This window comes from Heliangelus exortis, chromosome 5 (genome assembly GCF_036169615.1).
Source record: "Heliangelus exortis chromosome 5, bHelExo1.hap1, whole genome shotgun sequence".
NCBI lineage: Eukaryota > Metazoa > Chordata > Aves > Apodiformes > Trochilidae > Heliangelus > Heliangelus exortis.
Window position 1 is genome coordinate 15,175,500 of NC_092426.1, and position 24,946 is coordinate 15,200,445.

The 24,946-nt window shown below is 42.9% G+C and overlaps 2 protein-coding genes across 3 annotated transcripts in view; one reads left to right on the top strand and one right to left on the bottom strand.

Annotated features, from left to right (window-relative positions):
- ASB2 (ankyrin repeat and SOCS box containing 2) overlaps positions 1 to 22,547 on the top strand; it is a 40,638-nt gene extending 18,091 nt beyond the window's left edge. For both annotated transcript variants that reach the window (XM_071745715.1, XM_071745714.1), the window contains exons 4-10: positions 2,600 to 2,766; positions 3,398 to 3,553; positions 5,255 to 5,500; positions 7,059 to 7,230; positions 12,347 to 12,908; positions 15,731 to 15,884; positions 16,733 to 22,547. In XM_071745715.1, coding sequence (XP_071601816.1) covers positions 2,600 to 2,766; positions 3,398 to 3,553; positions 5,255 to 5,500; positions 7,059 to 7,230; positions 12,347 to 12,908; positions 15,731 to 15,884; positions 16,733 to 16,869 — 1,594 coding nt within the window. In that variant the 3' untranslated portion in view covers positions 16,870 to 22,547. The remainder of the gene's footprint in view (positions 1 to 2,599; positions 2,767 to 3,397; positions 3,554 to 5,254; positions 5,501 to 7,058; positions 7,231 to 12,346; positions 12,909 to 15,730; positions 15,885 to 16,732) is intronic.
- Positions 21,839 to 24,082, bottom strand: FAM181A (family with sequence similarity 181 member A). Its single transcript, XM_071745716.1, has one exon. The coding sequence runs from the start codon at positions 24,011 to 24,013 to the stop codon at positions 23,141 to 23,143; it is 873 nt and encodes a 290-aa protein (XP_071601817.1). The 5' UTR covers positions 24,014 to 24,082; the 3' UTR covers positions 21,839 to 23,140.
- Between the last annotated feature and the right edge of the window lie 864 nt (positions 24,083 to 24,946).

Below are 24,946 nucleotides of genomic sequence, written 5' to 3' on the forward strand. Positions count from 1 at the left end.
TAATCTAAATAGTATGGAGATGGAGCAGTGCCCCTGGGACCCCAGCTTGGGTCAAGTCGATTCCTCCTGGGTAGGCTGTGGGCAGGAAGGCAGCTGCCTACTCTAGCTTTTATCTCAGCTCAGGCAAAATGCCTGACTTCACATCCCTATCTCCCCCCATTCCAGTGTTGCTATTTTTGTGATTGCTGCCTTGAGATCACAGCCTCCAGCTATAGAGAAGGAGCAAGTGGCACTAAATATTTCTTCACCTAGGAAATGGTGTCTTTTCCCACTCCTTGGCACACGTTTTGTTAACCTGCTTCCACTCCAGGCCCTGAGTTTATCCTCAAAGAAGCAGCTTGGTGACTTTTCTTTTGGTGCTAATACAAGTGTGACTAATTGGTGCTAATTGGGTGACTCTGGGCAAGCTGAAACTAATGACTCCTCTGTGAGTTTCAGGCTGTTGACCTGTCCAGCCCCTGTGAGGCAATGGAATCCAGTTCTGTGCCTGTAAACTGCACTAAATGCAAAGGTTGTACCTATGGTCTGCTTTTCCAGAACTCCTGTGCTGAACTGCCCATATTTTTCAGTCTAATTTCACTTTGTTGTGGCATTTTAGACCTTCTGTCATAACCAGAGTTTTTGGTTGCTCCCATCGTCACCCCCTTTCAAGACCTTCATCACATGCTATATTCCCTGGTGTAGCTAATAGTGTCTCTGAGACACACATTTCCCTCCCCAGTCTCTCTGCCTTCAAGGCTGCAAGATTTTCTCTTTAGAATTAGTTCAAACCACAAACTCCCCTGAATTTTCAACACACTCTTGTTCTCTTCCTCTGCAGATATAGCCTGTATTCATTTTTTGCATGTCCCCATTAGAACTGGAAAAGCAAATCTTCCTTTGCAGCGTTTGCTGTCCTGAAGTGTAGTTGTGTGGTGCCTCAGAAGGAAGCAGTGGCTGCCTTCCCCCAGCACAGCTCAGCTCAGCAGGAGCAGGTGCTTGGATGGAAGGTGCAGCAAGCTGCCAGACACCCAGCTGCTGCCTGCCATGTGCAAGGATCCTGCCCGCGTCGGCTGCAGGGTACCAGCTTCCTGTCCCGCCGAGCTGCGGACACCCGGTGGAGGCGGGTCCCGGGACTGGGGGCTCCATCAGAGTGGGGAATCCCTCAGCAGCTCTTGCAGCTGCTCTGTAGAAGGGCTGGTGTGCCCAGCTCAGCCCTGCTCCACAATCACTCTGATGGAGCTGGGAGCAGCGGGTTGCTGCCCGGGCAAAGGGAAGGCTTGACAGAGCAAAGCTCATCGTGTCTCTCTTCTGGGTGGCACAGAGCACACTTCCTGCTTTTTGTAGATTTTCCCAGTGGACTGCTTCTTGAAAGCTTTAGAATTCAGATGGCATCAAAAGAAATTACTTTCATGGTTTTTTTCCTTTTTGCTGCTGAAAAATGAAGCACTACTTTAAAACTTCTCAGTGATTCTACACATTTCAATTACTTTCTACTCCAAAGAGGCTTTAAAATGTTCCCTCTCTTCCAAATATTTTTTCATTTCTTTTACTCCCATGTGCCTACAACTTACTTGGCCTTGTAGAGCCTGACAATGCTTTGCTGGGTTCAAATGGACTCTAAGACAAACCACTTCAAAACTTCACAGCAGGCCCACAGCTGGTTCCAGAGGCCCTTGACTGTTGCGGTTACTTGGGGAACTGCTAACTTAGCTATAAGGTTTGCAAGAGAGGACTTGAGAATATAGGTCTTCTAAGCAAGCTTCTGAAAACCGGATTTTCAGAAGTTTCCAACACCTAACATGTCTTACTGGGACACTGGAGACACATTTTTGAAGGTCTGTAATGTCCAAAGTGGTTGTAATTTTGAAAAATTGGAGTACTTCATGCTGAAATAACAGCTGGAGATCTCTGGGGCACAGTCATAAAGGGTAGATCAGAATTTCATTTGCTTTAGTGGATTTCTTTATAAAAAAATCCATGGCTGAAGAAAGCAAACCCCAGACCACAGCTGTAGTGTTCATATGATCTAACCAGAGATCTCACTTCTTCTTAACTGGTCCAGCTAACTTCTGAAAATAGGCTTGCACAAGAGAAATAGCCTCTTTAAAATACAAGAACAAGTTTTCTGGAGAATTCCTGCTTCAGGGCTAAGCTACCTGCAAATCAAAATTTTCTTCAGGGATGAAAAGGGGCAATTATCTTCAAAGTTGATCTTTTAGATCCTTTAGATGTTTAAGACATCTCATTTGGAAACACCTTGCCACATGGGAGGCATAACCATGGTAATAACAGTGTACAGAACATGGGTAGAGGTAGTCTTCCCCAACTCCAGATATTTAAAATACAAACCTTTTTGTCAGAGGTTAGTCACATTTTCCTTATTTCCAAGGAAAAGAGATCAGAACCTCCAGCCAGTGACTCTTTTGTTATGAATGGCCAAATTAGAGCAGACAATTATTACCTCCACAGGCCCTGTAGCAAGACACCTTAGGGCCAAAACTACTTGTTATATACTCTGTTGGAGTTCACTATTTTCGCCAAATGATACAGTGATGTTGTTGAGAAAACTTCTCAGTAATGACTGAAGCAGTAATCAGGTTTTCATCTTGTCTTAAAGAGAACTTGACCCTGTAGTGGCAGCAATCAGGGATGGAGATGAAAAAGCAGTATTTAACATGATGAAAGCAGGAAAAAACCTTTCTGAACCTAATAAGGACGGCTGGATACCCCTCCATGAAGCTGCGTATTATGGCCAAGTGGGCTGCCTGAGCCTCTTGCAAAAAGGTCAGTGAAGTTAAAACCAATTCATTACAACAGTGAGAAGAAGAATATGAATAAAATTAAAAGCAGAATTAGCAACAGTCCAATCCATGCCTGGGACTGTGTGTGAAGGCTTTTTTTAACCCCCCTTAGTGTATATTAATTTCACCTTCTCTTTGAGAATAAATTTCCAGACCGATGCCTCTCAAACTTAGAATCTTCAGGAAAAAATTTAACTGGGGATATACTGCCAAACCATGGATTTCTCCCAGTAGAACCTTGTAGCTGAGTTCTCTGCTGTTATGAGCTTCTCGGCTACTGAGGCTGACAATGTTTACCCCAAACCCCACTAGCATCTCTTTGCTGTTGCTTGAAGGTGGTTCACTGCTACAGTGTGTTTCCAAACTGCTACTGAAGAGCAATTACTCAGCAGCTTTCTGCATCACTACAGCGATAGCTGCACATTTTACTCTACGTTACATACTCAAGCTGAGTTATAGTAACCTTACAGTGCATTCTTAACTTACTTTGCTCATGGAAAATAAATAAACAACAAACCCTCCCCTAAAACTCCAAGGATTTTGAAAGCTGTGGTGCTGCAGATACTTGTGTACTTACTGAATGCAGTGACTTTGGGCTTACCATTTATTTGTAGCATACCCTGGCACAATTGACCAACGCACACTCAATGAGGAGACAGCTCTCTACCTGGCCACCAGCCGGGGCAACCTGGACTGCCTGCTCACCCTGCTGCAAGCTGGGGCTGAGCCTGACATCTCCAACAAGGCCAGAGAAACACCACTCTACAAAGGTGAGCGGCTGCATTTCCGGGGCTGCTGAGCTCTTTTGGTACCACTGCAGCAGTTGTTCTTGCAGAGCTGCAGTTGTTCTTGCAATGGGGCTCTGAAACTCAGCAATTAGCTCTTGTTTTGCACCTTCCTCCAATCTTTCTGTATCTCTTCTATCTCACCTTCCATGCCATGGCCTCTCTTCTCATCCTCATCAGAGACAAGATCAGTGACTCTGTGGAGTTCAGGCTGTGATGTGGTGCCGAGGGTTGGGTGTGTGGTGCTGAGTGAGACTCTAAGCATAGTGTCACAAATTTGCAGAAAGCAGAATAGTATAGGAATATGTATGCTTTTCTTAATAGAAGGACCTAGGTTGCTGTTAGAGGTAGAAGTACAGTAACTGTGGACATGCCAGTAATTCATATACTGTGTGGGCCAGGCCAGGCTGTTTGCTTTAGCATGAAGTTATAAACAGTTCGGTAACTTATATAAAGTAACATGGACGTATGAATTTGCTGCTGGTCAGAGGGAACACTTTCTTTAGTAGAACAGAATTATATTCAAATTGTCACAAAGATTTAGAGAAGAAGATGATTTCTTGCACCTTCATGTCCCTTTGCTTTTTATTGACTGCTCCTGTCATGACTATTTTTAGCACTCTAAAGCGTTAAAAAGCGCATATTACTGGTTTCAACAGTAATCTTGCCTCTAACTTAGGATGCCTGACATTAGAGGTGCTCAGTTTAAAATGACTTAGTTTTAAATTTCTGGCTTATAATCAGCTAAAGGAAATATATTCAACTATGCATTAAACTCACAACAGCAGTAGTAGTAGTAGTAGTACTCAGACTAATAGCACTCATATGAAAGCACTGTTAGACAGAGAAAACCTGTTATTAAGCATGTGCTTGTGTTGATGTGAAAATCTTGTCTGTTCTCCAGAAAAAAAAAAAAAAAAAGAATGAAAAAATTATAAATTGCTCATCTCTAGTATGGAAGCAAATTAAGCTATACAGACCTATTGTCATGGCTTAGCAGTTTGGGCAGAGCAAAAACTAGAGAACAGAATTGTTCTCTATTACCCCCCTTCAGAAAGTAATAGAACAAACTGGTAGAATAAAAATGAACAAAATACTATTAATTATCTAGGGAATTCCTTTATCTCAGGATGGTCCTTGACTATGCATTGTTGCAGGCAAAGAGGGCACTGATGACTCACACCACTACTGCTTTCTAAGGATCCTTTCTGGTCATTGCTGGTTTGAGATTTTTTAAATTTTCTTGCCTATATAGAGCTTTATTTGCAGCCCAGGGCAGGAAGATGTACAGCCAGTTTGTGCAGAATTTGGGAAGAAAGTGTTCAGGTCATGATTTCTGTAACATGTTTGTTTTTCATAAATTACCTCCCACACCTTGTCACCTTCCTCTGTCACCGTGGTGTTCAGTTGGTACCAATGTGCTGGGCTGGATTCCCCTCAGTACCAGACTCAGCACAAATCCTGCACTTAGCCTTCCCCTGGTCCTGGCTGAAGATTGGCTTCACTGCTGCATCCATCACAAGTCCCAGGCAGTAGCATTGAGCAACAACTTCATGTTGTTACCTAAATAGATCTTTGGTCTTACTTAGTTGTATTATATTGCCTTATGCTACATGAAATGGATACCACAAAACTCAGAATATTTTCAAAAAACTGTCCTGATCACTTCCCTTTTTTCCAACACAGCCTGTGAGCGCAAAAACGCAGAGGCCGCACGACTCCTGGTCCAGTACAATGCTGACACCAACCATCGCTGCAATCGAGGATGGACTGCTCTCCATGAGGCTGTCTCCAGAAATGACCTGGAGATTATCGACATCCTTGTGAAAGGGGGAGCCAAGATTGAGTCTGCAAATGCCTATGGGATCACTTCTTTATTTGTGGCAGCCGAGAGTGGGCAGTTGGAAGCTTTGAGATATCTTGCAAAATGTGGTGAGTGCACTTGTGCCATTACATGGCTGTACTGATTTCATTCTTAATATTGCAAAGTTCCCACTAAGTCTCCATGGCTCAGTTTTTCTGTCTCTGAAGGCAAGGCCCAGCCTGCAGAGGTGCTGAAACATTGCTGCTCCAGATGGCTGAATTGTGTAGGGTCTGTCAAGAGAGTATAGTTTAGACTCAAGCACTTCTTCATTCCTGGTCACCTACTCAGGGAAGTAATACAGAGCTCTCTAATTACATTGCCTGACAGCTTTCAAAACCCATAGTACTGCACACATGTAGCCTAAAATCCAGTCAGTCATACAAGACAACTGTAGGTGGTACTAGATGGCAGAAGTTGAATGTTGGCCAACCTCATTTGCTCGTGAACATATGCAGTGATAGGCAAGGTAAGGTGTCCTCCACTACTGAATTCTGCTGGAAAAGAGATAAAGTACTATTGTTTAGTTAATGGATTTACACCAAGGAGAAGCCCTCCCCATGTGTATGTGTTCAAACATATAAACAGAGTGAATTTGATTATAGTTTACACTAAAAATTCCTTTTACTGCTCCACAGTAGTAAAGCATGTTGTGTTCATTGTACATTGGGCTAATATCTTCAGTGTATGTTAGAACTGGGTCCTGCACTCATGAAGCAAAATCCTAACAGTGAGGAAGAAATTAAAGACTTTTGAAACTATTATTAAGGCTAAGAAAGATTTGAGACTTTGAGAACAAAAAAATTGTTGTCAAGTCAGTTTTACATGACCAGTTAACCCATCATACTGCCTATGATTTTGGAAACGAGGCCAGAATGTGGTTTGTGGTTGAACTTAAATAGATATTGGGATTTCCTTAAAGTTTAATTTTGAGAAAAATACACAGGAGAAAATCCAATAAAACTGCACAATTGTTTCAAGCCCTGAAGATTTCCTCTGAGAATCCCAGGAATGATATCACTGCATTGTTTGTGATGAGCAATGTTGACCATAAAAAGGGTTTCTTTTTAATTTCTTTTTCATTAGGAACATAGTCCTGTGTTATGTTTTGTCATTGCAATTCTCCTGATGTTTCCAACTACAACCTCTTCAAAGGGCCAAACACAACACAGATGTTTCAGTTCGGGGTGATTGGGAAATGTTGTCTTTGACAGGGAGTTTCATGATCCAAGAGGAGACTGTTTGGCTTAATTGGAATTTAGATGCAAAAGACCAGTAACCAAGTGTCATTTCCATTTAGGATACACATAGAGCAGCCTTTCTGAGAATATCCTAGTACAGTGTATTACAGTTGATACCCAGGCTTCCAGGCCTGAAATATCTAGCACAGAAAAATCTAGATTCCAAATTGTGGCTAAAAGGTATTCAGAATTGGTTTATTCTTGCATTACTTTTGAATTCTTGTTTATTAAACCATCACACACTAGAGCTCAAGAAGTGTATGTCCCAAATAATTTAGTAGCTGATTAATAATATTTATTCTTTTTTTTTTTTTTTTTTTTTTTTTGATTAAAAGTTCCCAATTGGAGCCTAACTGGAAGCCTTCTGAAATTATGTTTTCCTTTCTAGGTGCTGATATAAATACTCAAGCCAGTGACAATGCCTCTGCTCTTTATGAAGCCTGTAAAAATGGACACGTACCCATCGTGGAGTTTCTTTTGTCTCAAGGAGCAGATGCTAACAAAGCCAACAAGGATGGCCTGTTACCTCTTCATATAGCAGCCAAAAAAGGGATTTGCGAGTAAGTTTTAGTTATTCCAGTTTCATCTTTTAGAAAAGAGTCCAAAGTCCTTATGAAAAGGAGAATGTAATGTCCCAGAACTAATTCTGAGCATTGCACACAAGGGAGCTGCTGTTTGAGAACTGAGCTTTCTGCTTGCAGAACTCAGGTCAGAAATTATTAACTGAAGAGTGTGTTTGCAGGTTGGGATGGGTTGAGCAGGAATGGAGGGTACAAGATTCCTTTACCTTTTTCCAAGGTATCACCTAGTACAGCTAAATAACCTCACATGTCTTGGCAGTTGATCCAACTGTGCTCCACAAAATATGCTTGAGATGGAATAAAAAAGTATTAGGGGGTGGGGGGATGGGTTAGTCCTCAATAACTAATGCAGCATAATTTGCAGTCATTTTTGACATGAGCCCATTATGGTTCTTCTGTACAAGCAGAACATACTGCATTTATCTCTGGTGTGTTCAGGTTTTATTAATAATAACTCAGATGCTGACAGCAGGAAGTGGTTAAGCAAGTCTCTCTAGAGCATTAGTGATATTGTTGCTAGAATATGGTGTCCAATTCTAGTATCCTTCCTGTCAGAAAACTTTCAGGAAATTGGAAAGGCTTCAGAAAATAAGTACAAGAACTACTCACAGTCTGGAAAATCTACTTTATTAGTGAATGATTAAGTGACACTTAAATGTAACAGACAAATTCATAAAATGATCCAGTGGTCTGTTTCTTGAATGAAATGTGTTTGGGATTAAGCTCAGCACATTTGTTAAACAGTAAAAACATTAAATAATGGAGAAAATAACCAGGTACTGGGTCGATCTACCAGTCCTCTGAAGCAGAGGTGTTCAGGGCAGGAAAAATTCTATAGCTTGTGATAAATGACCAGTTTAGAAGATGTTGTCTAGGGATGAGCTTGTTGTACTGTCCTGTAAATAGTGTATACCTAGCTCCTTGAAGACCTGGGACATTGCAGCATACTTCTGAGCTTGAACTCCTTAGCCTTACCTTCTGATCCTAGGGCGAGTTTTAATTCCTGCCCTTAAACCCTTACTGCTGGAATGGTGAGTGGCCTACAGCTGGTTTTGCAAAACAGTGACATCTTGCAGTAACAGGCCCATTCAGTGACTGTACTGGACTCTTCTGACTATCATGGCTTTTATCAAAATCCTTTCAATAATAGTCAAAGGAGAGACTATATCCAGCTGCAAAGACTGTCTCTGGATAGCAAAGCTATCTTTGCAAACAACTGCTAGAGCAGATTCTTATATACTGCACAATGTCAAACAATGAAAACTTTGGCAGCTCTACACCTTCTCATACCATCTTTCATCCTAGTGCTTAGGTCTCCTTGGGAATCTCAATTAAGCTTCTCAAATAATTTTGACAGACATGAGTCTATTAATTTTATATTAATTTTCTGTAGCTGGACTGGACTTGTTTCTTTATGCAAGCTGTGTATTCTAGAGAGCAGCCCAGAGTGAATAGGAGCCTTCTAGTACCTGAAGGGAGCCTTCAGAAAAGCTGACTTTACAAGGGTGTGTAGTGACAGGATAAGGAGTAATGGCATTAAATTGAAAGAGGGTAGATTTAGACTAGACATTAGGAAGAAATTCTTCACCCTGAGAGTGATGAGACACTGGAATAGATTGCTCAGAGAAGTTGTGGATGCCCCCTCCCTGGAAGTGCCCAAAGCCAGGTTGGACGGAGCTTTGAGCAGCCTGGTCTAGTTGAAATGCAGGGGGGTTGGAACTAGAGGTTTTTTAGGGTGCCTTACAACCCAAATAGTTCTATGATTCTATTAATTTATGTAATGAGTTCATACACTTACAGCATGTACATGAATACCCTGCATAGACTAATGCAAGTATAATTCAAAATTTTCTCTGGGGTTTGGGTTACCAAGACATTTTCTTGAAAACATTTTAGATGAGAAACCTGGCAGAGACAACTCAGTTCCAGTCGTTCACTTTCAAAAAAGTTCACCTGAAAGTACAGTAAGTTGGTCTGAATCTAATTTGTATATAGACTGGACCAGCTGTCTGATTCTTTTCCTGCCCTCTGTAGTTCCACACCCTAACCTGAAAAGGAATTTACATTGAAATTCTGCAACCTGAGTCAAAGGACCTGATCACACCTCACATCCTATTATTCCCAGAAACAAGCAGCATAGGTGAGGCCAGAATTCACCTCAGACTCTGAGTTCATTCACTTGTAAAAGACTGAGCACAAATTTTTCTTCACAACTGCTGAAAAAAAAAAAAAAACAGAAAAATATCTTCTGTTATAAATATTTATCTAAATGACAAAGCTTTGGTGCAATTCGATGATTGTTCTTAATTCCTTTGGTATTCAGTAAAATAATACCCTTCATCATGACCTCTCTTTGTATTCCTGCAGATTTAATACGTAATTCTGCAGGAATTCCACACTTCAACTTTTTGCCAGAGCACAAAGGCTCCCTACCATCAAAAAAGCCAAGAATGAGGTCCCAAGGCTCAACTGTCAACTCTTGTTGCTCAGTGTTTGTTTCCTTTAAATGACACCTTGTCAATACTGAGCTGAAATTCATAAGGGTCAACTCATCAGCTGTAGGACAATCACAAGCAGTCATTTAACTCTTTCTCCCTCAGAACTGAAATGCTGAGAAGGGAAGACTTTGTGAAGTGTGAGCAGATTTATTAAGTAAATGCAGGTCAATAACCTGGCACACTCATACTAAGGATGCTCTGCCTCCTTCTCCCTATAAATTCTAACAAGTAGAAGTCACAGAAGCAGGTGACAGGGATATGGGATATGACAGGGATATGTGGCACTGATTTGAAACTACATGAAGCTCATCCCTGTGATACACTTGGGGTGCAGTCTTGATTGCCTTTGCTTGAGCTGCCCTCTCCCTCTAGACAGACAGCAAAGCCATAGTGTTAAAGACACCATATTGCTAAACCAACCCACTTTGAAGGATGAGGAAGAGAGACAGTTTCAAACTACAAAAATTAAATTTCAAGCTACAAAATTAAAGTCTGGCACAAAACTGGTGCTTCCTGCTTTTCCTCCCAAAATAAATCTGGGGTCTAGGGAGTGTACTGAGGCCTGGGACACTGCAGCGTTTGGATGCAAAGCCTCCGTGTGACACCCTTGTGGCAAGGTGCAGGTCCCCCTTGCAGATACAAACGATGCAATGCCTCCTTAATTCAGACATGAAGATCTGGCTGAAGCACATATGCTGGAGGGAGAAAATAAAACAGACCCTTAAATCTTCAAAACAGTTGCTCATGGGATGACTAATGCTGGCACCTGGCATGGTGTCCTCAAAGTGCTCTGTGCTCTTCTTGTTATTAGGGCTCTTACAGAACATTTGCTAACAGTGGGAAGTTGCCAGCTTACCAGCACCCAAATCTCCTACATCTCCTGGTGAGTGTCACAGCACTGGAAGATTAGTGAGCCTAGCCAGAGGGAAAAAGCAAACCTGCACTTAATTTATCAAGATATTTACATAATTTAAAATGCCTTTTTTGTTTAAAAATGAGGTGCAGAAGTAGCTTGGAGACATCGATAGTCCATAATGTAAATAGGAACATAATCCTGTAAAGTGTTATGCATCTTCGACTTTTATTTCAGCTCCTGGAGGTGTTGGAGGCTCAGTTTTTCACAGGATCATTATGTGTAAACATTTTCCTGAGATTAGCACTTACATTTGCCTTAGTTCATTGTGTAAATATATGTTTGAGGACCCAGTGTTGGGACCAGCCACTGCAGTCAAGTTGAAGATACACAGCATTTTAAAGGAGAGACACTACACTGTAGGAAACTGAATTTTGCATGTTTTTATGTTAGAAGAGGTGTTGACTGCTAAATAGAGGAGTCCACATAGGAGGAAGAGGAGGACCAGAAAGTGTCTCCCACAAGTTCCTTTTTAAGATACGAATCCACAGGCATTATACGGGGAGAATGGGCATCTCCTGAGATAGCAGGCACACTCAGGTTGGATGGTCCCTAGTCTCTTAGTAGTTCAAGGTGACCTGTCTGTATTTACATAATCAGCCTGGTGCCTTGGCTAAACTTTACAAGCAGGAAATGAGGGTGTAACCTATGGGTCCGGTTGTGCAGCTCCAATGACACCTCTGGAGACATAAAAATAATCACAGACTTGCAACTGCAAGGCTCCTGTATATCATATATTTGAACTCTGCATTACATAACAAGAAAAGCTTGATTTATGTTGCTGTGTTCAAGGCCACATCACACTTTCCATCAGCAATCCCTAATTACTGGGGTTTAGGACTTGGCTGTACATTTTTTCTCCCTGGGCTAAAGCCTGGAAACCAGCCTGGAAGTTGTATTTCTTTTTCTTTTTCTTCCCTTTCATAATTGTGTTTCTGGCTCCCCATGATATGGGATGGACATTGATAGCCCCATGGATTTTCAAGAGCCAAAAGCCACACAGTGAGGGCCTCTGGGACTAATCCCAGGTAATGACTGGAAATCAGATACGTAGCTCATCCTATTTCAGTCCTGCAGAGGAATGTTTGGATTCACCCCCTTTCTGGTCACAAACTTCTTGCTGTGGCTGTGACCCCAGAGACCATATCAATGCCTTGTTTTGGCAGCCTTATCTGATGAGCAATAAAGCAATCCTGATGCAGGTGGGGAGGTGCAACCTCTCTGCCTGTACCTCAGGCCAGAGGTCATGTGTCTGTTTCTCCAGTTCTACCCACGGCATGATGATGGAGGTGCAGAGTGTCTGGCAGATCCTGGCTGGGTATCAGCCAGTTGGGCTGTAACTAAGAGTTACAACAGTAGGTGAGGTGCCAGCGTGTCATCTTTTCCATTGTAATTGCCCCTGTAGCTGCCATTGCCTCATAGAAACAGGGTGATAATTTGAAAAAATCTTGTTCCTCTGTGAAGCAGGGGACACACAGGTCACTGTTTTGGCAAGGTAGGAATGCAGGGAGTTGTTGACAGGTTCCAAGTTCACACCCTGCTTTCTCTCAGAGGCAGCTGTTCCTGTGCCCACATTTGCAGGCTGTCTCATGGTTACAGGCATACAGCTGCAATTTTCTGTGTGGTTGTGCATCCCTTAGAGCCCCTAGAGATCACTGCTGCTCACTGATTCTCTGTCTGGCAGGATTGTCTCCATGCTGATCCCTGTCACCAGCCGCACCCGTGTCAAGCGCAGCGGCATCAGCCCCCTGCACTTAGCGGCTGAACGCAACAACGATGACATCTTGGAAGAGCTGATTGATGCTGGCTATGATGTCAACACCTCCCTCTCTAATGAGCGGTCCTGCCTGTATGAGGACAGACGCAGCACCCCCCTCTACTTCGCTGTTTTTAACAACAACATCTATGCCACAGAACTCCTGCTGCAAGCAGGAGCCAACCCCAATGTTGACCTCATCAACCCATTACTCATCTCCATCCGCCATGGCTGCCTGAAGACCATGAAACTGCTCCTTGACCATGGAGCAAACATTGATGCCTATATATCAAGCCATCCCACCACATTTCCAGCTACTATCATGTTTTCAATGAAGTACCTTTCTGTGCTGAAGTATCTGCTTGATCTGGGCTGTGATGCAGATTCTTGTTTTCAGTGTCAGTATGGAAATGGCCCACATCCTGCAATAAATTACAGACGGGACAGACTTAATGATCCTCAGCTGTCCAAGGAGCCAACTGTAGTACAGGTAAGCACTGCCTACTTTACCTACAGTACTTCTGAGGATGTGTCCGACCCATGTATCTTGACAACTTGAATGTATTTTTTGTCAGTATTCAGGAAATACTGCCCTTTTTATCAGTCTTGCCTTCTAAGAGACTCTTGAGTAACATATCTGGAAAGCAAGCAAACAAAAAGGAATTTTAGGAAGAGGATTATAAGAGCCCGTCAAAATAATCTTTTATCCCAAACAGAGCTCTATTCTTCTTGAGAGTGTTTGTCACAACAAAATTTCTCCAGGATACCACATATTTGTCAAAGTAAAAATAATAAAATATATCATCATTAGTTCATGAGCCATGATTATGTTAGAATGTAGAGTGAAGAGAGGACTTAAATCCCAAGGTAAGGAAAGAGGGCTTGTTTGTAGCCCTCTATAATATTCTAGGCACTCAAAACCAGTTCTGTTTTCACTTAAGCATATTATTTCCCTCCATATCTCACCTAAAATTACTTTTAGTACCTAACAAAATATTAGGTCACTCACAAATAGAATCATCACCTCAAAAGTCAAACCACAGGAAGCAGAGGTAGCAAAAGCTGTTTAAAATTATATCTGTGCCTAGAGAGGGAACAGGGAGGGACAAATGAATACAAGAGAAAAAGCAACCCCTTCCCTCTGATATTATTTTAAATTTGCTTCTTACTTCTAGGAATTTGGCTAGCAAAAGTATGGTTTCTACGGAACAGCTTCATGATATAACTTTGATATGTTTTGCATTCTGAAATATAGAGGATCTTCTGCAAATATAGCCTTTTCCATACAAAAATGTGCATCATTTCTTGTGGGAGATTATCTAAGGATAGTAAGTCTGAATGATTAGTCTTTATAAAGACTATGGGCTGGATTTGAACAATGCATAACTATGAATCATTACTACTGATACTAAACTAATGTGCCCTGGAGAAAGTGAATACAGAAAAATGGTTGCTGTCTCACTCCACGTTTCCAAAATTGCAGTGTCAGAACCATGAACATGGGGAGTGAAGTGTCCTGCTGCCGCGAGAGGGCATTCAGGGGCCTACGAGACTGCAGGCAAAGTATGTCCTGGGCTCACAGCTGCTTTGTCCCTGAGTCCATCCCATTGCCTGTAGCTGTAGGTTTGCATTACTTTGCTTCATTTTGCTGTGGTTCGTTTCCTGCAATATGTTTTCGAACATTTTTATTCCAAAAATGTTTTTGTAGGCTGAACTTGTGAATAGGGGAGAAAGGCAGACAAGGAGAGCAGTAAGATCCATTGTTTTGTTGCCCTATGCATGTGTCCTCACTTAAAACTCTGACAAAAAGATGTTACTGCTTGGAGGAGGTAGTGCAGATCCCCAGTTTGCACATTCTATGGGTAACTGCATAGCAATTGCACAAGTGCTGGAGAATGACAGCCAGGAACACTAAAATGAACTTTCTATAAGCAGTCCAGATGGCTTGTCTACTGGGATTCTCCCAGCATTATTATATCTAATTTTCCTGAAAAACATTACATGGTGATGCTCAGTGAAAAAAAAAAGTCAGAAGAGTAGTAAGCATCTTTGTGAATGTTCTCACCTTGAATAAAATGGACTTATAATTTTCTGCAGCTTTATTATTCTAAGTAAGCTAATAATATTTTTTTTTCTGAATAAGAGTATCCACATAAAAGTTTAATGTATTTTGAGTTAGGGCTCATGCATGTATAATCAAATGTGATCTAGTTACAGGAGCTTAAACTGAAAGAGGTTTAAGCTGGTGCATTTTATTTCCTGTTTGGGATGGGCTTGGAAGGCACCTGCAGACAGCCTCAGTGATGGATGGTGCTTAATCCACTGTCATTCAGTTGGGTGAGGCCATGTGTCTGAATTCTTATCCACACAGAGTGATTTAAGTAATCTTAAATTTTCTGACTGCTCACACGCAGATAAGTCCACAGATGTCTTCATCATGGGCAGAACCCTAACAGGGCTAGATGAAGCTATCTGCTCTGATATACAAATTTGGGTTAAATTAGGAAGGACAGTAACTATTTCTTTAAAATGAGACTGCTTAAAGTCAGGTTAAATCTATTCTTCATATCTCCATAAGCAGCCCCCCATGCAGTGGCTCTATGTACTCTGCATCTCACAGTGGAGGCAACAGAAGATTTGCCTGATTCAGGACTGAGTAAGGAAGATGCTTCTGCTCTATTTTAGGCCCAGGGTAGTTCTCCCAAAGCTGAGTAAAACTCCCTGAGATTCACCTCTGCAGAGATTTCCCCAGACTTTTTTCTAGTGAGGTGTTTGATCCCCAAATGGTGCTGTGGACTCAACAGTAGTGGGAGGTGCTGTGCTGTGACAAATTCCCTCTTTCCCTAAGCCTAGTTGGTGTACAGTTGCCCCCCAGAGACCCTCCTAAGAAGGGAAAGGGACCTAGCATGTGGGGTCACAGCACCTGGGGAGGCATGGGCCTTTCAGCATCTCCCTTATGGGCTGCTGGCAAAGCTGGGAGCAATGCTCTGCCCTTCCATTTCTGTGGAAGTAGGACCTTTGGACTCTGTAAACAATTCATCATCCTTCCCATGCTCCAGAGCTAGGACTCCAACAGGGTCTTGTGTTCTTCTGTGGTTGTAAAGAGGGAATTCTACCCTCAATTTGGGGGGGGGGGGGGGAGGGGGGGCGGAAATAAGGCATCTTTAGTTGAAGTTTTCTGCTGGGAAATTGGGAATTGCTCTCACAACTGCTAGAAGGGTGGGACCACCAATGAAGCTGGGGCTGTTGCTGTTGTTGCTAGGGGTGTATTTATGATTCCACTGACTGTAGTCAATCTGATTTTCCTTGAAGTTTTGTGAGATGGTATCTACTCCAGAGATGAGCCGCTGGGCTGGGCCGATCATCGATGTTCTCCTGGATTATGTGGGTAATGTGCAACTCTGTTCCCGGCTCAAGGAGCATATTGACAGCTATGAGGACTGGGCTGTCATTAAGGAGAAAGCAGGTATGGTCACTCAGGACAGAACCTGGAACATGCTGAAACTTGATAGGATCTCCCTACCGAGCCTGAATTACAGTTGGGCCAGGGTGGAGTACTAGAAATTTCTGGCATGAAACTGACTCTGTGATGTTCAATGTACAGCAGCTCTGATCTCACCCACTGGGAATGAGCACTACCCGTGAAAGAAAACATAATTGGCTGCACCTGGAGTGCAGCCAGATCAGGGAAGGCAGGCAGAGTGACCATGTCCACAGCAGCCCAGCCACCACCACCAGTGGCTTTTAAAGCATTAGTAATATTCTGATCTCCTAAACATTTTTCCTTAAGGATCCAAAAAACTTTCACAGACTTTATCAGAACTAATTTTCTGGTACTAGGCTAAATTTCATAGAATCATAGAATGGTTTGGGTGGGCAAGGGACCTTACAGATCATCTAGTTCCAATGCCCCTGCTGTAGGCAGTGACACCTGTCAATTGCTCAAAGCTTTATCCATTCTGACCCTGAACGCTTCCAGGGAGGGTGCATCCACAAGTTCCCTGGACAACCTGTTCAAGTCCTAGTTCCTTACAGTAAAGAATTCCTTCCTAATATCTGATCAAAACCAACCCTCAGTATATAGACTAAGTACTGTGAAGTGGCTTCCTAGGATGCCCTGAGATGGGATACAGCAGCCCATCCTCCAGCCCTGCCTCCTACCCTATGTCATACCTCAGAATAGATGAGCCAATGCAAGTTGCATTGTCCCTCCATTACAGAAATCTCCCTTTTTTCATTCCTCCTTCTCTCATTTTCCTTTTGCACCGACCTGGCCAAGCCAACCTGTTCCTTTCTGACCTGCCTGTCTTCCAGAGCCTCCACGACCTCTTTCCCACCTTTGCCGCATCAAGGTACGAAGCGTGGTTGGAAGGAGCCGCATTAAACTTCTCGACACCTTGCCCCTGCCCAACAGATTGATCCGATACTTGCAGCACGATGACAGACAGTGACCTCGGGCACACCGGACACGCAGCGGCTTCCTGGCACGGCACCCAGCGTCACCAGCATGGCGAGGGCACACATCATGCACAGCGGGGAGGAATTGCTGCTGGCTTGGTCAAGCACCCTGTAGTGACTAATCTAGAAGACATATGCTTCTGAAGCATGAGTGAGAAGAAAAAGGGTGAGAACATTAAACATAGGGCTGTGGTCAGGGTTTCCAAGAGAAAACTCATGAGGTTCACCTGAGAGCTTGATCTGCAACGAAAGCCGGCACTGAAAATTGAATGGTGCTGAAGTAAGAATCAGTGAGGAATTCAAAGGTATCCTGAGGCTGTGGTGGAGCTTAGCATCCTTCCTGTGATCACAATTCAAAAATAGTCAAGAGTCAACATATTAGAAGAAAAAAATCACATTTCCTTCACTGACAGATTTTTATTTTAGTTTTTATTCTAGCGTTTGAGTTTCTGCTACGTGTGCTGGTTGCTAATTCTCTGCTACATTGACACCAACTTCTTAACGCTTTTACTTTCATTTTTTGGACCTTTTTAATAAGTAGAGTATTCGACTTCTGAGCTTTCAAATCTCAAAACTTTTTAATAGACTAAAATCCAGAAATACTGATCCCTTTAAAAGTTAAGGAAAGGTTTATTTAAAAGGATGTAAGAATTGTATTTGCACATAGTGAATGCAGTTCACTTTGTATTACATTTTCAGTAAGAACTAGGTGAAATTTTTATCGATACAATTTCCTAAACTAGGGCTGGTTTTTTTTTTTTCCTAAACTTTTTTTTTTGCTTGGTTTGGTTTGGAAGTTTTTTTTGGTGTAAATTAGAAGTAGCTGCACTGTTAACAGTAGCTTTACTCTGTCATGGATCTGGTGTCAGAACCAAACAAAGGCCTAGAGGAGAAGGAACAGAAAGTGAGGTGAGAGAGAGGCAAGGTACATAGTTAGAGGCAGCACTGCTAGCCTGTTTTTATCTGGTCCCCCCCTAGAACACTTTGTCCCTACAAAACCTAGCCTTTCTTGCCCCTTTGGACCACTGTAGTTATAACAGTATCACCACTGGAAGAAAAGAGTTTCTTCCAAAGTTACAAAAGTCAGACTTTGAGATTTATGAAAATGAATGCCCAGAATTAAGCTTCCAAATCCTTATTCATGTGCCTAAATACTGCCAAGTAGCTTGTGCCAGATGTAGTTCCACTTCATCCAATGGGACCACATTTGGTGTCAGATACTACTGAGGCAGAATACAAGTCTTAGGATTTAGCCCTGACTTTCATGAATTTGGGAATTTGAAGTATCTATTAAGTCCCTTTGACACTGATAAAAGTTATTATCTCTCCCTTTTTTTTTTTTTTTTTTTTTTTTTTTTTTAATTAGGTTACCTAGGTACAGCTTAGATCCACAACTGATTTATGGCAGCTCAACAAGTTACCATCTATCAACTGAACTGCTACAATTGTCCGTGAAATTCTTTTATTGAAAGTTTTAACAAGTCACATTCCCTCACAGCTGGGGAGGCCAAGAAGCCCATAAATGGTTATTGGCAGTGACTATGGCTCAGTTGACTGAACCACTGATTTGATGAGTACCTCTTTCCTGATAGCACCTAAGTAAGGATGGAAGAGTCTATATTTGGAACTACATCTTTGCAAATCTTATGCTAGAAGCACACTTGCCCTAGAATTTTACCTTAGGTGACGAAGGAGCTGTGCACCTTGGTTTGTTTGGATTCCCCACCAGAGACATGACATATCTGGTTTTGTTTGTTGGCCCGTATACCATCCATGGAATCAGATAGTAGTGTAAATAGGGAAAATGCATTGCACCGAGTTTTATTTGTGTGGAGTTTTACATCACAGGACTTTTTATAACACAGGACTAAAAGTGTGTTGCACACATGTAAGTCTGTCTGGGCACATGTTCAGATTCTCTGATGGATTTGTGTGAAATATGTTCAGCACTTGTGGGACAGGATATGAGCAGAAGAAGAAACTGTTACAGCTATGGGCACTCTGTCCACAGCTGTCTCCTTCCCACACACAAAAGAAATTGAAAAACCAACAGTTTCAATAACACTGAACAGTGATCTTCTTGCAAAGCTTTGGAAAGTCAGGTGAGATTCCTCCACTGTTGAAATTTTGCTCAGTGACTTCCATTACTACCAGTGTGGGACATATCCCCTTGTCCCCTGAAACATGAACAGGGAGTTGCTTTAGGAGTTGGAAATGGAAAAATAATGGGTGGAGGGAAAGAGAAGAGGAATTGGAAATCTTTACACTAGTTTTGCCAGTGAAAGCCCTGTACTGATCAACAGTATCTCAAGAGATAGAAAATCACCTGAGAAATTTGTCCATCTATCACTTTATGGGCCTGAGCAGTGAAGCTCTGGGTCTTCCATTCATATCAATCAAGAGAAATTTCCTTGAAATTAAATGAGAGTAACAGAGTAGTAGAGGGTGAAATACAAGCTTCAAATTGGAAGAGGGATGATTTACGTTAGACATTAGGAAGAAATTCGTTGCTCTGAGGCTGGTGAGACACTGGAACAGGTTCCCCAGGAAAGATTTGGCCCCCCCCTTCCTGGAAGTGTTCATGGCCATGCTGGATGGGGCTTTGAGCAACCATGGCAGGGGGGTTGGAACTAGGTGATCTTTTTGCACAAGCTGCAGTTTCTTTTTATGTCCTCAGAGATGTTGAAACAGAATTGAGTAGAACAAATATGGAAAGACCATATCTTCTTTCCACAAAGAGATCTTCATCTCTATTTTGAGACCCATGCCCTGGTTGCTCTCAACCATCTGTCCTAAACAGAAGAGTCACTGAGCTGGAGAGCACTGGTATGATGGGAATGTACCTCAACTGTAGAAAGGGTAAGGGCACACTGTGCACAGAAACTGAAGAGAGAAAAGTCTATTGGAGGGGTAATCTGGTAATTACAATGCTTTTAAGTCCTTCCTGCTTGATCCTTACAGAAAATATTCACACAGTTTACATTTTTTTTGCACTGAAATGGAGCTCGCTACCTCCCCACTCCAGACCTTGACACAATATTTTGTGCGCAGTACTGAATCTGCGCAAATTCAATGCATTTAATGCATCTTTCTAGCAGTGACTGTGAAAACATAAATACCCAAAACCCAAACACACCAGGCTTTGTAAGCAGATCAGTCGTTCTAGTGCAAGGTAAAGTGGCTTCTTTGTACTGAGTGTGATAGGTGATGACTTTATATGAAATGTTCTAGGAATATTTCATGACCAGGTTACTGTACTTTTTTACTGCAACATGTGCAATTCACTTGATGTTCTTGTGCACTTTTTTGATTTTTTTATTTCATTTTGTATGAAAGCTTTTTCATTTACCTCCTACTTCCCATTATTTATAAAAGCTATTGTGGTTTTAACAGTTCAAGTTTGCATTGTTGTAGTAAATAGAAGCTCTCAAATGTTATGTCTCCCTCTCTCAGAGTATGAATAAATAAGTAGATTCTGAAGAGTTATCAGCTGTCTTGAATAACAGCACTGAACGACTAAATATTAAGTAGCCAGGGAAAGTCTGAATCAATCCAAGCTTGAACAATTTGTAAGTTTTATGTTAATATCAGGGATGAGAGAACAGTAAATATTGCTAGAGAGGAGACAGAGTTGCTATTCTTTGCAAATCTTTTGGAGCCTCACACAACTCCATTCAGTGGTTTTGAATATACTTAACAATTGTCTTCTGTTCATTTGCGTTTTACTTTATTGCTGCTCCGGTTTAGAACTACAGCGAGGGACACTGCCTGCCCTGGGCCTGGGGGGGGAAGTTCCATGTCACAAAGGATTTTAAGGGTTTTAAAAAGTAACATCAGTTTGAATCTAAAGGTTAGTGCATAAATACCTGTTTTGGAGCTCATTTGTAATGGTTATAAATGGATGGTTCAATCCATCATCATTTAAAAACATAGTATTCTACTATATTCTATACACAGCAACATCCATTTAAAAAAAAAAACAGCTTAAAAGAAGATAAAGAAAACAAAGAATTTAATACCCAAAAGGTAGAACCTGTGTTTTAACTCTAGTGTTTCTCTAGACTTCTTCATAAATAAATTTTCTACAGAGGCTAACCACTCTGCCAAGTATTTAATTTTTTATAGAAATCTGCATTGTGGTATGATAAACAGCACTTTCAAATTTCTCTTCCCTCAAGCAGCAACACTTATCCACAGGAATCACTACAATACTTGTGGTTTGTTCCACAATCTGCTCTGGTAACCCAGGTGGGAATCCAAACTAATGCCAAGGAGACTGCTCTGCATTGACAGGATTGAGACAGGGTTCAGTATCTGGCTTCATCTGGATTACGACAGTGACACAGAGCTATTGGTGTGAGAAAGCACCCCTATTTCCATGTAAAACATTCCTTGCCTATAGCTCCACAAATTAAGGGTTCTTTTCCTGTTAATTTAAATGAGGATACTGTCTCTGGTTTCTGTTAAGTTTGCTTGTGGAAAGGGACAAAGTCTCCTCATGTATTTTTCTTTTCCTTCCCCCTAAAAAGACAGAAAGAAAAAGCCATCTAAGTATATTCATGTCTTAACTTCTGGATCAAGAGCTAACCCAACGTCTTTAACCTGTAAATCAGCTCTTTACCACCTTGCAGTTTTGTGCAACCAAAGCCATTTCCTGCTCTCTCTCCGGTAGGATTAGTCTGTACACGTTTGATACACATATTAAATGCTGAGATATACTGTGAGGTCTGGGGAAAGAATGATCTATTTTTAGCCTGAGAATAATTCATATCCTAATGAGAATTGCAACCTAGTTATGTAACACGAAGCCCCATCAGAAGTTCCCAAATGATACTCTACAATTGCTTAAGAAGATAATTTTTTCATGGCTGCAATGCACTCCAAAAAAGCACTGCCTGTTTTTCCCCTTAAGGATATATCAAGAGTCATAGGCAGCTACAGTAGCCAGAGAACAAGCACATCAAAGCTACTTTTTGTTTAATCCCAGGACAAGTTCCCATTAGCTTCAGCAAGAGCAGATTCAGCCCCTGGGAGATCACAGGTGACCATTTTCTGGCCCTTTCTACTCCCTTGATATACTTCTGTTGAGCTTAGTGATTCTCTAGTATAACTGAATGGATACACTGAACTGCAGTACTAAAACGTTCAGATCTTATGGTCTGTGCCTTAGCACGACTTTTTCCATGTGTTTAAGAGAAATGTTACTTTAAAAAAAATACTCTTATTATTTTTAAACAAGAATTTGCTAAAAGAATGGGGAAAACATGCGGCAAATAATTTGTGGCCAGGTTTTGTGATAGCACCTTAATATGAGGCAAAAGAAAAGATGTTTTTGAACCAGAAAACAAGGCAGGCAACTCTATGCATTTTTGTTTGCTACCACATTTTATGGTTTTGTATTCAACTAATACAGTTTCTCATTTATTCTGTTGATGCAAAACAATTCCTGATGTGGAAATTCATCCTGCTTCCATTTGTACCAGCTTACACGCAGCTAATTTCCCAGCCCCATAACTACTTTTTATTTAAATCTCTGTGAATAAGAAGAGATTTCAGCTTTCATATCTACCCACCAGTTGTGAATCAAACCTGTATCTACCCAGTGGGGCAAAACTAAACAGACTGCATTTGCAGAATCACCAAAATAAAATCACTTCCTTTCTTTCCTTAATATTTTCCTTTAATTCTCTCAGTATTTACATACAAGAAGAGCTTAAATCAATGCACAAGTGTGTTTTCAACATTAAATACTGTCCTTCCAGTCTCTTGCACGCAAAAGGAAGTGACCTGAATATCTTGACTTCTCTGGAATTGCTTTAAAGTACAAAAACTCTTTGAATGGGTTTAATTCATTTCATTTCACTGCTGCAGCCACAGGGCAACCCTGGAAAGATGTTCCCACATGGAGGAGGTCTCCTAGGTGTTACAAGTGCAGCTATGAATGGCCCGCAGCCCCGCTCGCAGCGGCTCAGACAATGACTGTCAATGAAAGAGCCCTGGTTCGCCTCGCACTCTGTGCCACCAGCTTCATAAGGCTTATTCCCAATTTACACCCATGTACTAAGGGGAGAGTGGAGCCTGAGTAGCTTCCCAACAGTTACTAATTCCCTCCAGCCCACTCACAAGGAGGAAGGAAGGTGTGACTGCTGGCCTCCTTCCCCCCACTGCTCCACACTGCCAGCAGCTCACGACTAGTGCCCACCCGGGTGTTTCAATTCGCTCTTAGGAGCTCTTGCATTCAGCATGACTCTCATGCTCCCCCAGTTAAAGATAGCTGAAAACGTTGAAGATTGGTGGAGGGATGGTGGGCTTGGTAGGGATGGGTTTCAGAACCACAGGCCTGTAGAGTTTCTGCCCCGTGCCGTCAGCCTCCTTGCAGAAGTGCGGCACCTCCGCTGGCAGTGCAGCCACAGCGCTCTTTCTCCACAGCCCCAGTGCTGGGAAGGGTGATGGGGGCAATGTGCCTGGGGGCTGGTACACCCCTGGCCCAGGGCAGGGAAAGGGGCAGCAGGTCCAGGCACCCACCCGGCCAGTGAGTACCCTTGCAGGGTCCTTCTCCCCAGCATGCAGGGTAGACTCAGGGGGATTCTCTGGGCTGGCAGCATCCAGGCTCCGTTTGCTTTTCTTCCCCTCATAGGGAGGAGGGTCTCTGGAAGCCGGCAGCCCCTCAGGGCCAGCGGAAAAGGCCCTGGCCGGAAGGCTCTGGGCTGGCCGTGGCTCTTCCCAGAAGGAGGCAGGGAGCTGTCGCTTCCTCATGGGCACCTGGTCTGGCCTGCTGGCCTCAAGGTTTTGGTCCTGCAAAACTCTTTCTCCAGTGAGGCTCTCCTCCACCTCAGCTGTCTGCAGCCCCCTCTCAGCAGCAGGTCCACCGTGGGGGCTGGGGTCAGGTGCCTCGGGTTGGGGGCCACGGCCCCGGTCCTCTGCCCCCCTGTGCCAGCCGCACTCAGGGGGTTTGCTGGGGTGGCACCGTGGAATCCGTGAGTACTTCTGAGAAAAACGCTTTAGCTGCTTCTGCAGGTATTTTCTGTGGTCAACTGACCGGCGACAAGGAGCTGATTTATCCAGAGCTGCTTTGATGTCGCTGGAGGCCAGGTTGACAAAATTCAGTAGGGTTTTTACCTCGCTGTCTGATGCCATCTCACTGGATGCGTGGTGCAGAGTTTCCCATGAAAAGTTTATAATCCACCTTCAGACAAACCTTGGCAAGCCTGCAAAACACAATGGGCAGAAGCCTTGGTTCAAACAGCATTGAGCAAATGGAGAGAGAGTGGGGGAACATGTCAAAATTCTCAGCCACACAAACAAGTTGTCCACGAGCTCGCCTCTGAGCTGGCAAACTCCTAGTGGAGCCACCGCAGATCCCACAGCCCACCGCCCCGCACCACTGCCCTGGCAGACACCAGAGCGGGGAATGGCTTCTGAAAGCAGGTCAGTCCGGTGCCTAATCTTGTTAGATAGCACTTAGGTGGAAAGGAGCTGGGGCGGCCGCTCCCTCCTCCCTGTAAGCAAGGGCAGACACTCACCCGGCGCGCGTCGGCTTTTCTCGCCGGTGCTGGCGTCTGCGGTGTCGCTGCGGAGAGGAGCCCCTTCCCCGCTAATCTCGTTAGGCAGGTTACACACTGCCAACCTCAGCGGAGGCAGCCGGGGCCCGCCAGTGTTTGGACGCAGTTTAGCAAGCACTTGAGCAAGCTGAATGAATATCGACTCCGGCGAGTTCGGGGCTCTCCCAGGCCAATCAGAAGCCACTTTGCCAAATACAAAGCATCCCAATCAGGCATCAGCCTCCCCTCCTCGCATTCTTTGCCATTACAAATTGTCACCATGGGGACAGCCACAGAAAGACAGCTAATAAATACAATCATTTCCCCACAATTTCTACTATTCTCCCCATCCTCTTCGACCCAACCAAGGCCTTTCTTTTTAGAAATTACACAATCTGAACCAAAAATGCCGAGGATGAGTTAGGAAAGTTTAGACACCCTTTTCTTCACACTCCCCAAAGCTGTCTGAGTGTAGATACTAACCATGCTTCATTGGCACAGGACAATGTAATACGGGAGACAGGGCTAG

Coding starts and splice junctions, on each gene's coding strand:
- FAM181A (XM_071745716.1), bottom strand. CDS start 24,013: ATGGCATCAGACAGCGAGGTAAAAACCCTACTGAATTTTGTCAACCTG.